This window comes from Chaetura pelagica, unplaced genomic scaffold, assembly GCF_000747805.2.
Source record: "Chaetura pelagica isolate M959 unplaced genomic scaffold, ChaPel_1.0 scaffold69, whole genome shotgun sequence".
Taxonomy (NCBI): domain Eukaryota; kingdom Metazoa; phylum Chordata; class Aves; order Apodiformes; family Apodidae; genus Chaetura; species Chaetura pelagica.
The window spans coordinates 6,076,564-6,088,068 of NW_009970724.1; the positions used below are offsets into that span (position 1 = coordinate 6,076,564).

The following is an 11,505-nucleotide window of genomic DNA, read 5'->3' on the forward strand; positions in this document are numbered from 1 at the left end:
GCAGGAATCTCACTGCCAAGTTCAGATGAGCTACCACACACACACACCACCTGAAAATCACATATCCACACACCTGCAACCACCCTTCTCCACAGCTAGAGTGACACTGTGTCACAGTGTCAGCCAAAGAAGAGCTTTGCCCCTTTTGCTAGGTTTCACCTAGATAACTTCCTACAGTTTTGCATGCCAAAGGGAAAGCCTTGCTCCAAACCTGGGTTATATTAGAAAAAGGCAGATGGCAGAGACCTGAGATCCAGCCTCTAGAAGGGGCTTCTAGAAAGGGTGGTGTAAGAGCCACCTGCAGCTTAGATCACCATGACTCCATGAAGTCACACTGAAACCCAGATTCCCCCAACTCCTCATTGTAGGACCACAAGAGGGGAACATCCAGAGACAACAGTGATGCTTTGCTGGGGGGTAGCTGGCCACAGGTCCAAGCTCCCCAAGAAGGGTGGTGGAGGCACATGAGGAGCAGCCCACCCAGCTATATGCAGCCTCCTTGCACACAGCAGCAGGATTTTGTCCTGAACCTCCCATGAAACCAACACTTCAACAAGAACTCGGGTTCTCATCATGCTTCATCCAGCAACAGAGTATCTTGGAATCACTTTTAGTTAAGACTGTACCAGGTGTGTGTTCCAAAGTATTTTCAGATGTCTTGGAACAAGGCATTAAAAGCTGCCTTGGGCAAAATCTACATGCTATGTATAGCTGGGGGTTGTTGCATCGGTGGACATAAGCAGAATTTAGGAAGAATCACTTTGGTTACCTGGTGACTCCTTTGGTAACTGGAAAGCCCAGAAAACATGCTATACAGTTTCTAATATATTTTGCACAGTGTGCTTGAATGACTTGGCCAGAAATGCACATTTCCAACTGTTTTAAAAAAATGAATTCTCATTGCTAGAAGTAAACATTTCTAAGAAGCTTTTCAGAGTCAAAATGTGGAGAACTGATATGAGGAACATGCCAAGATACTCTTCCACTGACACAAGAGTTTGTGGTAGATCTTAGAATTGCTTTGTTTTAGTTGGAAAAGACCTTTGAGATCACCAAGTTCAACTGTTAACCTCGCACTCTCACATGACGTCTGGCTTCCACAAAACATCTTACTCAGATTCAAGTCTTCCTGAGAAAAACTTATTGCTACAGCTAGTATCTTGTTCCAACAATTAAGCATTTGCTCTGTGCATCTCTAATTTAAGAAGAAGCTACATCACAAGCTGAGGAAGAGATCTGAATTGCCCAAATATCAACAGTGTCTCCAAGGCAGAATCCAAGTCAAATCTCATGTTACAATCTAGAGATCCAAGGCCATACCACATCAGCACCTGCAAATATTTTGCACTACACAATCTTCACAGAATGAAGGTGAATTCTCTCCTTGCAAAGCAAATCTCTGCCAAAGTGACAGTCCCACCAGGCATCCTCTCCTTTCCCTAGGGATTTCCAGGGGGAAGATGTTAGTATGTTTCAGAAACATACAAGAGGAAGAAGTGCAAAGAAAACAAAGCCACATCCAGCCCCAAGATTCAGGGCCTTGTGCAGATATTTATGAAGATGATTTTGAAAATGTTTTACTCTGCAGTTGTGAATCTTCACACACTTTTCTGCAGTGATTTTGTATTATCCTTCCACCCTGCAAAAAACCTGTAGATCATTTGTGTTGTATAACAAGCGGCCTACAAAAGAGACACTTGTTCTACGTGTTGACCAGCCCTTTACTTTGAATTTCTGCAGGGTGCAACATTTATTTCATTACCTAAAGCAGACAGAAGTCTCAATGCCTCCAGCACTTAAAAGCTTGGGATGTTTGGGGTTTTTTTGGTTTGTTTTACAGGGTCTAGTTGTTGGGGTTTTTTTTCTTTTGTTTAAAAAAAACAACAAGCAAAACGAAACCAACACTAAAATCCATTCATTGGCAGTGCCAGTCTTGCACACAATCATTTGTAGTCTCTTACCTAAGAGAGTCATGACAGTCTTCATAAGCTTCACAGGGGTTCTCCTACGGCTAATGGATCCACTAGTGTGCGATGACAAAATGTTAGTTTTCCTCTGGACATACATGTAGATTCTTATGTAAACCACCACCATAATGAAGAAAACCACTAGGTTTAAGACACTCCAGAACACCAGGTAACTTCTGCTGTAAATAGGTGCCAGGGATGAGCAGACAGTAATGTCACAGAGGCAGTTCCAGCCCAGGGTAGGAACAGCACCCATGAAAATAGCAATGGCCCAAATGGATATAATTAAAAAGGTGACTCTCTTCTTTGTGAGATTGCTGTGGATCTTCATCCGCATTATCGACATGTGCCGCTCGACAGCTATGACAAGGAGGTTCACCAGGGAAGCCGTCAGGCTGGTGTCCAGAAGGCCCTGACGCAAAAACCAGCGGTTAACAGTTAACGTCTTGGACACGGGGCCAGTGTTGAACATCAAGAAGACATAGGCAATTCCAGCAAAAAAGTCTGCAGCAGCTAAGTTGGCCAGGAGATAGTAAAAGGGAAAATGAAACCTCTTGTTCTTGACCACAGCTGCTATTACCAATGAATTTGAAATGAAAATGAAGAGGCAGAAAAATGTCCCAAAACACAGAACAACAATAAGCTGTGTCCCTGTCCACTCATCTACTGTGTCAGTGTTTGTCCTGTTATAGAAAAAGTCCATGCGTTTATCATAGTAGCATTCATTCATCCTGGATTAAAGCCCCTGCATTGTAGGAAAAGTGGAAGGAAAAAAAGAAAGAAGGATTAAAAATCAACTATTGGTCCCTGCTTCAATCACCATACCTAACTGCCTTTTAAAAATGTTGGGGAGGGGGGGAGGGAGAGGCGGGAAAGGGGATGGAAGGGACCAGGACATGAGAGGATGTATATTTGGAGGCCTTCAGTAAAAATTCATATTGCAGAGAGTTAATGCAAAAGATGATGTTCTGTCCACTGGAGGACTACAGTACATGATGCTTGAATCAGGAAGTTTTAATAGTCTTACCTGTTAACAAAACCCCAGCACAGTCCCTTTGCACTAACAGTCATACTGTACAGGCAGTGGAAATTAAGAGGTTAAAAGTGACTTTCTGGAGGTCTCAAAGAAAATCTGAGGAACAGCCAAGCCATTCTTACTGTGAAATCTCATGTTTGAGCCACAGCCTCATCATTATTTCCATTTTTCAATGTATCCAGTCAGGACAGGGAAGCATAAATCATAACTCTTTCATTTTACTGACTAAGGAAGAAAAGGCCTATTACTGGAAAAATGTTTTTTTTTTTTGTTTTTCAATTACATATTAATGAATGTAAAAGTGTATGTATATAAGATGCTACAGGCATCTATATTCTGAGCCCACGCCTGACATTTACTGCTACAGGATTTAAGTAAATGTGCTGTAAAAGGGAAAATACATTCTACATATTTAACTACTCTAAAGTCAGAGATTATTTTATTGGGCTGGCAACCCAGAGCCCTGCAAGTACCACACAGCCCAATTATCTTCAAAACACAGTTTTCTACCCAACCACAGGATAAAGCAAGCCCCAGCAACAGTGGCAGTTCTAGATTTTTTTTCTTACATCCACTCAGCGCTATTTTGGACACAGGGCTATTAAACATGATGGAAGGGGGAGTCTGTGTTCCTGATTACATCACATTTCAGCTACTCCAGTGAGGTCAGTGTCAGCTGCCATGGCAATTTTACTGCCTTTATTATGAACTAAACTGAACTCAAACTAATTTACACAGGCAGATCCGACAGGAATTACTGATGGTGACCAAATCCCATGCAGGGTCTCATAGCCTCACGGGGAGAGTTTGTGTCTGATCATCACTAGCTCTCACATTTGCTGCCAGTATCTGAATAAGGGTTTTAACAATGTCTTCATTAATAGATATTGTACAGTTTCAGCAAAACCTAGGAACCCAACCATGGCACAAGATCCTAATCACTTCAGATATCAGAGTGGCCAACCTGTGCCTGTCTCTAAGGATAGAGAGGAGGAAGTACCAGGACACAAAGCTGCAGCTCTAATAGCTTTTATAAAGCTCCTTGTGAGCCTCAGGCTGTCATGAGTGCCAGTGACAGACTGAGCAGAGCTAAAAAGAAAGAAAACTAGAAGTGGCTACAGGCAGGAGGATAAAGAACATAAGCTTTTAACCTCTGCAGCTAAAGTCAATCACAGATGAAGATCAGGTTCACTTAGTCTATTAACACCTTGTGGTTACTTAACTTACACCTCATCTCTTCAGGGAAGCAAATTAAGGAATCCCCAGCAGGCTAACAAGCCGCATTTATATTAAAGGTTCTTTCTCAGCTTTAAGATTAAAAGGTTCATATTCTGCCATTTAAGTTATGCTACTCATGTTTTTTCTCTCATAGAAAATTTGTATGATCTAATTTTTAATCAACTCACACTATTCCATGATTCATATATTCAGCAAAGTGACTAAAAAAAAATCCCTCAAAAACAAAACAAACAAAGAAAAAATAACCCACCACAAAAAAAGCAACCAACCCAAACACAAAAAACAACTAGCTGAACTACTCCTTTGTCTTTGTTTCCTTGGTTGCCATCCTACCATCCTACATTTAGCAGACAACATGAAAGCAGGATACTTGACATTGTCGTCCATTTTATTACCCTGAAGAACCCAGGCAGCCACTTCTTTTATAAGATATATTACTTAAAGCACACAATCCTAGTACATAGTCAGAACTAAGAACAATTACGTAAGGATGAGAAGTGGAAGGAAACAAGTAAATCATCCCTTGCACTGAAATATTACAGAAGACTCCTTCACTTAAAAATTAAAAAAGCCTCAGAAACTCAGATCCACTATAAGTAGTCAACCAGAATTCAGTGCCTTGCTGCTCCCTGTTCAGGGCAATATGGTAGAGTTGGGCAGTGAGTGCATTCCTCATTCTCACCTAGGAATTACTCAAAAGTTAAATGAAGTCTGGAAGTGACCAGAAGTCCCTGAGGAGCTGCAGACAACAGCTACTAGAGCAGCTGAGTACTGGGAACACTGCCCAGATGCTCTTACCCACCAAGGCAGTAAAGGACTCGCTGGGCTTGACATGAAGCTTTTACAGAACCGGCCAAATGCCTGCAAATAGAAGCAGCATTTTGGGCAAGAATGGCAGGGGGAAAAAAGAAATCTGTGAAAATTATAGGGAAAGTTTTCTGAACATGTTGTATCTTACCGTGTAATCATCTCAACAGATGAATATTTTTTACTTGAAGTGACAGGAGAGTAAAAAGAGATTGCAGATGCTTTTTCCATCTCATCTGCAGAATGAGCTTAAAGAAATCCAAAATATCAGCTATGAACTTATTCTAAATACTTCATTTTGTTGAAATGCTATCCTCACTTGAAGTAATACCTCCCCCCAAATAAATAAATAAATTAAATAAAAAGTCACAGATCAGTAATTCTCGACCAAAATAATCACACTACGAACACTCACAGTCACACAGCAGAGCTCAAATGACAAATAGTTTTGAAAGAGATGTCTTGAGGTGTTGAGATAGGGCAGGAGCAAGCAGAAAAAACATCCAGCTGAGGTCTGAGGGTCACAGAGCAGACTCTGGAGATGTCCAACTGGAAGCTGCATCAAAGCGGTACCTGAACTGGAGCTAGTTTGCATCCCAGTCCTTCAGAGCAGAGACATAGCACTTTGGCTGACTGTACAAAAAGCACTTGTAACATCAGAGTCCTTCCAGACAGTGGCTCATTTCAGACTTTCATTTTGTTTTAAGTCCTCCCAGCAAAACTAGTCTGGCCTCAAGGAAGGTGTGAGGCTGTGACAGAGCTATGCAGCTGTATCTTCCCTGGTCCTGTCCCAGTCCTCATCAGGCAGGAGAGATGTGTGATAGGATATCCCATATTTCCAGGCATGTCACAGTTTCACACATTGCAAGACTTTCTTCTCCAGGTCTTCTTTTCTGCAGCCAAATCAGAGATGTTTATCATAATCAAGGCAGGTTTAATCTTTAAAAGAAAAAAACAACAAAACACTCTTAAATATTGCATATTTTAGAATTTTTTATTAAGTAAACATAAATTTGAAAATTCAGGCAAAATATTGTTTGTCCAAGTTTTAAAATAATACAAACTGAAATAGCAGAAAAACAACTAAACTGGTCAGTGCAGCCATATAAAGCCAACAGTCTTCTAGAGTCCACAACAGAGAGCTCCCTAGTTCCCCTACTCACTGCAGGAAGAATCACCTTCTTTTCCTTTGAAAGTCACTCTTATGAGCTTGATACTTCTCATTTCTTACGGGACAGGACAAAAAATAATCACCATTCACCTCTTACATGCCACTTGGTGATTTATAGCCCTCCAAAAGCTTGACAGAGGTAACCACATATTGCACATTATACAGATGGGTTGAGCTATTAGCTTGTCACAAGTCACCCTCAAAGAAACACATGAAAACTTTGCAAGTGCCAAAAGCATAGCCTTGTCAAAAGGGTTCTTTTGCTTATTTCAATATATTTAATTACTTCAGTCAGTAGTAGCTACAAAGATCAGAAGCTGATGGACTGCAGTGTCTCTTTCTCTACCACTCTGGTTATACATAAGCTTTGAGGGGGATCGATCATCTGTTCCAAAATATCCCAAAGGATTTGGTTCAGTTAAACTGCTTTCAAATGCAAAAGTATGCACTAGGAATCCTTCCCAATCCAGCAGATCTTGAGCTCTGTTTGTCTTAAAGACAACTTGTATATCTAAACTGATGTGGAAATCCTCTGTGTAAGTACAACTTGGATCAAGTCAGAATATGTTCTTCACCATCCTTAAAATAAAAGTCCAGAATTTGGGTGAGCATAGAGGAAAATGTTACACTAGTAAACAGTAAATAGTAAAATAAAACACCACCTAGATAGCACACTGTACAAAAGCTTTAGCTAGCTGCAAACCATTGTACTTTTATAGTTGTTACTCAATTAAAATCTAGTTTGCTTCAAGAAAGTTACTAATAATCGCTATATTTATAATTAAATATATTTTATTTAAATAAAGGATTTTGCTGATTTAAACTGTGATTAAGATCACCCTTTAAGTCACTTGGATTCAAAATTAAATTCAGCTGGTAAATCAGCTCTGAGTTACTCATTATTAATGCAGGCGCTTCTGAAGGAAAACTCAAGTAGTATGAGTAGGTCATAACAAATTAGCCTGCAAGCCATAATGTGATTCATGGCACACCCCACTGCCTCTTTACTGTCCATTAAAAACCAAGTTGTTTCAATACATCGGCCACAACCTTACTGAAGAGTTGGCGTCAGTCTGGGGGACTTGGATGGCTTCTGCCCTGCTCCTATACAAATGCAGCGGGGAAGGAGCAGACAGGCATGGGCTGGCACACTGAGCTACTGTGGGACGATTCAAGCTGTGTTTTCAGCTACATTGAAAAGTTCAGAGAGCAGGACTGACCCTATACAGGAGGACTATAGCAATGAAGTCCTACAGCAGGACTGAAAGTTCACTTGGCTGAGAGGCAGGGGAAGTTTCTCCTGGGAGAATCCCAGTCTAGTTTGTTGGTGGTTTTTCTGAGCTGGCAGAGGGATTTCTGTGCAGAAAACTCAAGGCAGCTCAGCATCCAAAACGATACACCCTGGAACAGAAGGGAGAGCGAGGCCGGCCTGGGCAGGTCGGCGGGGCAGCAGGAGCAGCGAGCTGTGCCCGGGCTCAGCCTGCCGGGCAGGGGCAGCCGGCACCTCCCGCCGGCACAGACCAGCTAGTAAATACACATTTACGGTATCTTGGATCTTCTTACACAAGCTGCTCTTCAGAAAGCAGAGTTTATCACACTGACTGATCATAGGGATTAGGGGCAGCCGGCACCTCCCGCCGGCACAGACCAGCTAGTAAATACACATTTACGGTATCTTGGATCTTCTTACACAAGCTGCTCTTCAGAAAGCAGAGTTTATCACACTGACTGATCATAGGGATTGGTGGCAGAGCAAGGAGGCAAGTCACTTGAGATACACTTTGCATTCAAACTCACTGCAGACAAATGCTGAGCAGCAGCAACTGCCTACCTGCATGTACTGCTTAGGCTTTTTAAACTTAGCCCACCAGCAGCAGACAGGCCCGTGATACAGCACCTCAAAAAGAGCATCTGGAAGCTTGCAGGCTGCACAGCCCCCTGCAAGGGCTCCCCACAGCCAGGCTCCTGCTGTCTGCCTGTGCCACAGGCAGACACAAACAGCCTCTGCCCCTTCCTCTTCTGGATAACCCCCCACTGCTGCTTTTATTCTTCTAGTTACTGAAAAGCTCTCTCTCTCACCTCACTCCCAAGGGGAAGGTGCAGGCAGCAGAAGAAGCCAGGGCTCAGGGCAGCCAAGCTATACATACAAGTAGTACTAGTTCAGAAAGGGAATCTGTTCCTTGTTCCTCTCCACACCCTGCATACATGTATGGCCACAGAGGAAAACAGAGCCAAATGATTGCACAGTAACCCAAGAAACCCATTCAGGTTACCTCAGCTTAGGAAGAAATACCAGTACAGAAAAGGGTGTGTAACAAAGCAGAGGCCAAAAATGTTAATATGTAACTGTAAGAAGTTCTGTGAAGTAAGTGCTCTGGTTCACTTTTAATTGTCTTTTGTATTTAATTGATATGATAGCAAAAATCAATGTAGAGAAACAAATGGAAAGGATGCACATCAAGAACACCAAGTTATGCCCAAATATTTCAATCTAAACTACAGCATTTTATCTGGTATTATTAGAGGATGCAATGGAAGATGACATTCATTTAACAGGTTTTACAGAGACAAATTATCTCAGAAGTAACTGTTTTACATTTTCTTTATTAAGGAAGTTAATAGGAACTGGAACTGGTTGTCCAGGGAGGTTGCTGATGCCCCACCCCTGGAGGTTTTTAAGGCCAGCTTGGACAAGGTTTTGTGCAACCTGGTCTAGTGGTAGGGTTCCCTGCTCATGGCAGGGGGTTTGGAACTTGATGGTCTTTAAGGTCCCTTCCAACCTTAATGATTCTATGATTCTAAACTCTGTGGGTTCTGCCTGTATGTGGAACAGCATGCAACATGGTCCACTTCGAAGAACTGAGAATATACTTCTTAAAAAGAATTGTTTTAATTCATCTTTACAAATTGGAGAAAAGTTATTATTAAAAAACTATAAGGCTCAATGAGTAAGTTTTTAATCAGAGGCCATATTTATGTACTTCTTGTTGTGTCTGGCTATATTTTTTTCTCTATAACTTCAGTATTACCCATTTCAGATAATTGCCTGAACTCAAACCAAGTGCACACAAGCTGCATTATTCCATTATCTTGGTCTTCAGCACCTTTTAGAATACAGAGAGCAGAGAGCCACATCCATTTCCACTCAAAGCCTGCTTCATCTGATGGGAAGTACAACAGCGCTCATATTTCACCCTGGTTCTGGTCATATCCAGTAATAGTCCATTTTAATGGCATCATCATAATTTTGGGACTGAAAAGGGAAGGGAGTGAGGTGAAGGGGATCAAGACAATTCTTTAGCAACTCTTATGTATCGGTGGTGGAAACACCTAAGGTGTTTTTTTTTTTATGTCCTGCATAATATACCAAGGCTATATATTACAAACAAAGTGTCTTTAGAAAAGTATTAAAACTACCAAAAATGTAGAACCTCAAAACTAAATATTTAAGTTGCAGAGAGAGGAAGCAGCACCACCAGCCACAGACCACAGTGCTCTGTACACACAGACTGATAAGAGGCTTAAAAATCACTGTTGGGGCACAGAAGTGTCACCCTGTGCACGTTTGTGACAGTGCTGTTCCTCTGAAAGCTTGTGCACACTGGCATGGGCAGCTGAACTGTGAAGAACAGAAACACAGGGACACCTACACTAAGGTGTTACAAACCTCAGGTTCCAAGTCATGAAATCACTGTAGTACAAAGCTGCTCTACTGCACTGAATTGCTTTTTACATTAAAAAGCTCTGATGCACTGCAGAAATTTGTTATGGACAGATACTAAGTAACTTGCTAGTTACCACAAGTTTAGAGTTCAGACTTTGGTAATTTGAGATGTTCTGAAATTATGGTTTACTAAATCTATATATGGAGTTCAAACTAAAAACTTCACCGCAAAGCTTTCATTTAGTCTCCTTTAAGTGTGGTTCTGGAAGGAGCTGGCAGGTCATCCTATAATGCGGAAACAGACACAGCATTTAAAGTATTTAAAAGCCATTCCAACAGCCTGTACATTGTGAAACATGCCTAGAATAAAATACCTGTTCTGCTTCTAAACTAAGTTTTCAGTTTCTTCAGAACATCCAGGTCCTCTCATTGATCTCTATCAGCTCCACTTTACAGCCAAACAATCAGCTTTCTTTCACAAAACCTATAGAATGTGAACACAGACTATTTCAGCACAGTCCCAACCAAGTGGACTTCTATTGCTTCTTTTCAGCATGAGGACCTGAATCACACCACTGCTGACTAAAACAAGCCACCTGACTCTATCTGACCTGGTGACAGATGCAGAGCCCCAGTTTGCAAGCAAACGTTTCAGTTGAACTGGTAGAAGTTGTAGGTTCCAGGAACATTTGCTAGAGACACAAGAGCTGAACCTAATGGCTTCAAAGTAGAACCCAGCTGTGTGAACCTGTAAGACTAATACCCAAGAGGAATATGCTCTCTATGATGTCAAACCTTATACTTCAGAGATGTTATTCCATTATCTGATAGCATAAGGACTATGCTGGAGAATGTTCCAAAACAGTTAAACAGTCACAGTAGCACAGGATAGGGAGAAGTTAACCCAACTTATCTGAAACTATAGTTTGACATTCTGAAAAAAGCCAAATATATCTTTCAGCTCTAGTTGCTGATAAGAGCTGCTGCTTCTTTACCAACTGGGCCATTATTTTTTTATTTCACATAATTTTCAGTGATAAACTTCATAAATCAGATCTTCCCCCACATAACTGGACTTCAGCTGTGCTTCCTCCACACCTCTCAGAAGACCATAAAAACATGCAAGAAACCACATACTCTGCACAGTTTGAAGAACAAAGCTACAGCAATGCACCTCACCAATCGGTAACAGGAAAAGTCTTTTTCTAGGTTCATATTACAGAAGGGAGAACAGACCTACCTGCGTGACCTCTGGAAACACAAAGGTACCACAAAGCGCATTTCCCACACACACACGTTTTTCCCTTCGGGCTCACTAACGGCAAGGCAGAATGCAAACCAGTACCACCGTATTTTCCAGCGGAGTGCACAGATCAAGCCGATGCCTCGCAGCAGAGCTCGGCAGGGGCCGCGCCAGCCCCACGCGGTACTTACGAGCAGCGCCGCAGAGAGCGCGACACGCGCGGATCCAGGGACACGCACACGGGGCTCCAAACACATAGAGACCCACACGCCTGCATGCGGGAAGTATCTACCCTTTATATACATGCATCGTATACTGATACCGCCAGAGCCATGCATGGGGCAGCAGCCGCGTTGCCCGGGGCTGCGCCTCCGCTGG

General features: G+C 42.1%; 1 protein-coding gene across 1 annotated transcript in view; it reads right to left on the reverse strand.

Moving 5' to 3' along the window:
- LPAR3 (lysophosphatidic acid receptor 3) overlaps positions 1–5,524 on the reverse strand; it is a 9,639-nt gene extending 4,115 nt beyond the window's left edge. Inside the window, exons 1-2 of the mRNA XM_010006606.1 lie at positions 5,459–5,524; positions 1,962–2,712 (exon numbers count right to left, since the gene is read on the reverse strand). Of these exons, the coding sequence (XP_010004908.1) occupies positions 1,962–2,697 (736 nt within the window). The 5' untranslated portion in view covers positions 2,698–2,712; positions 5,459–5,524. The remainder of the gene's footprint in view (positions 1–1,961; positions 2,713–5,458) is intronic.
- Positions 5,525–11,505: the final 5,981 nt, after the last annotated feature.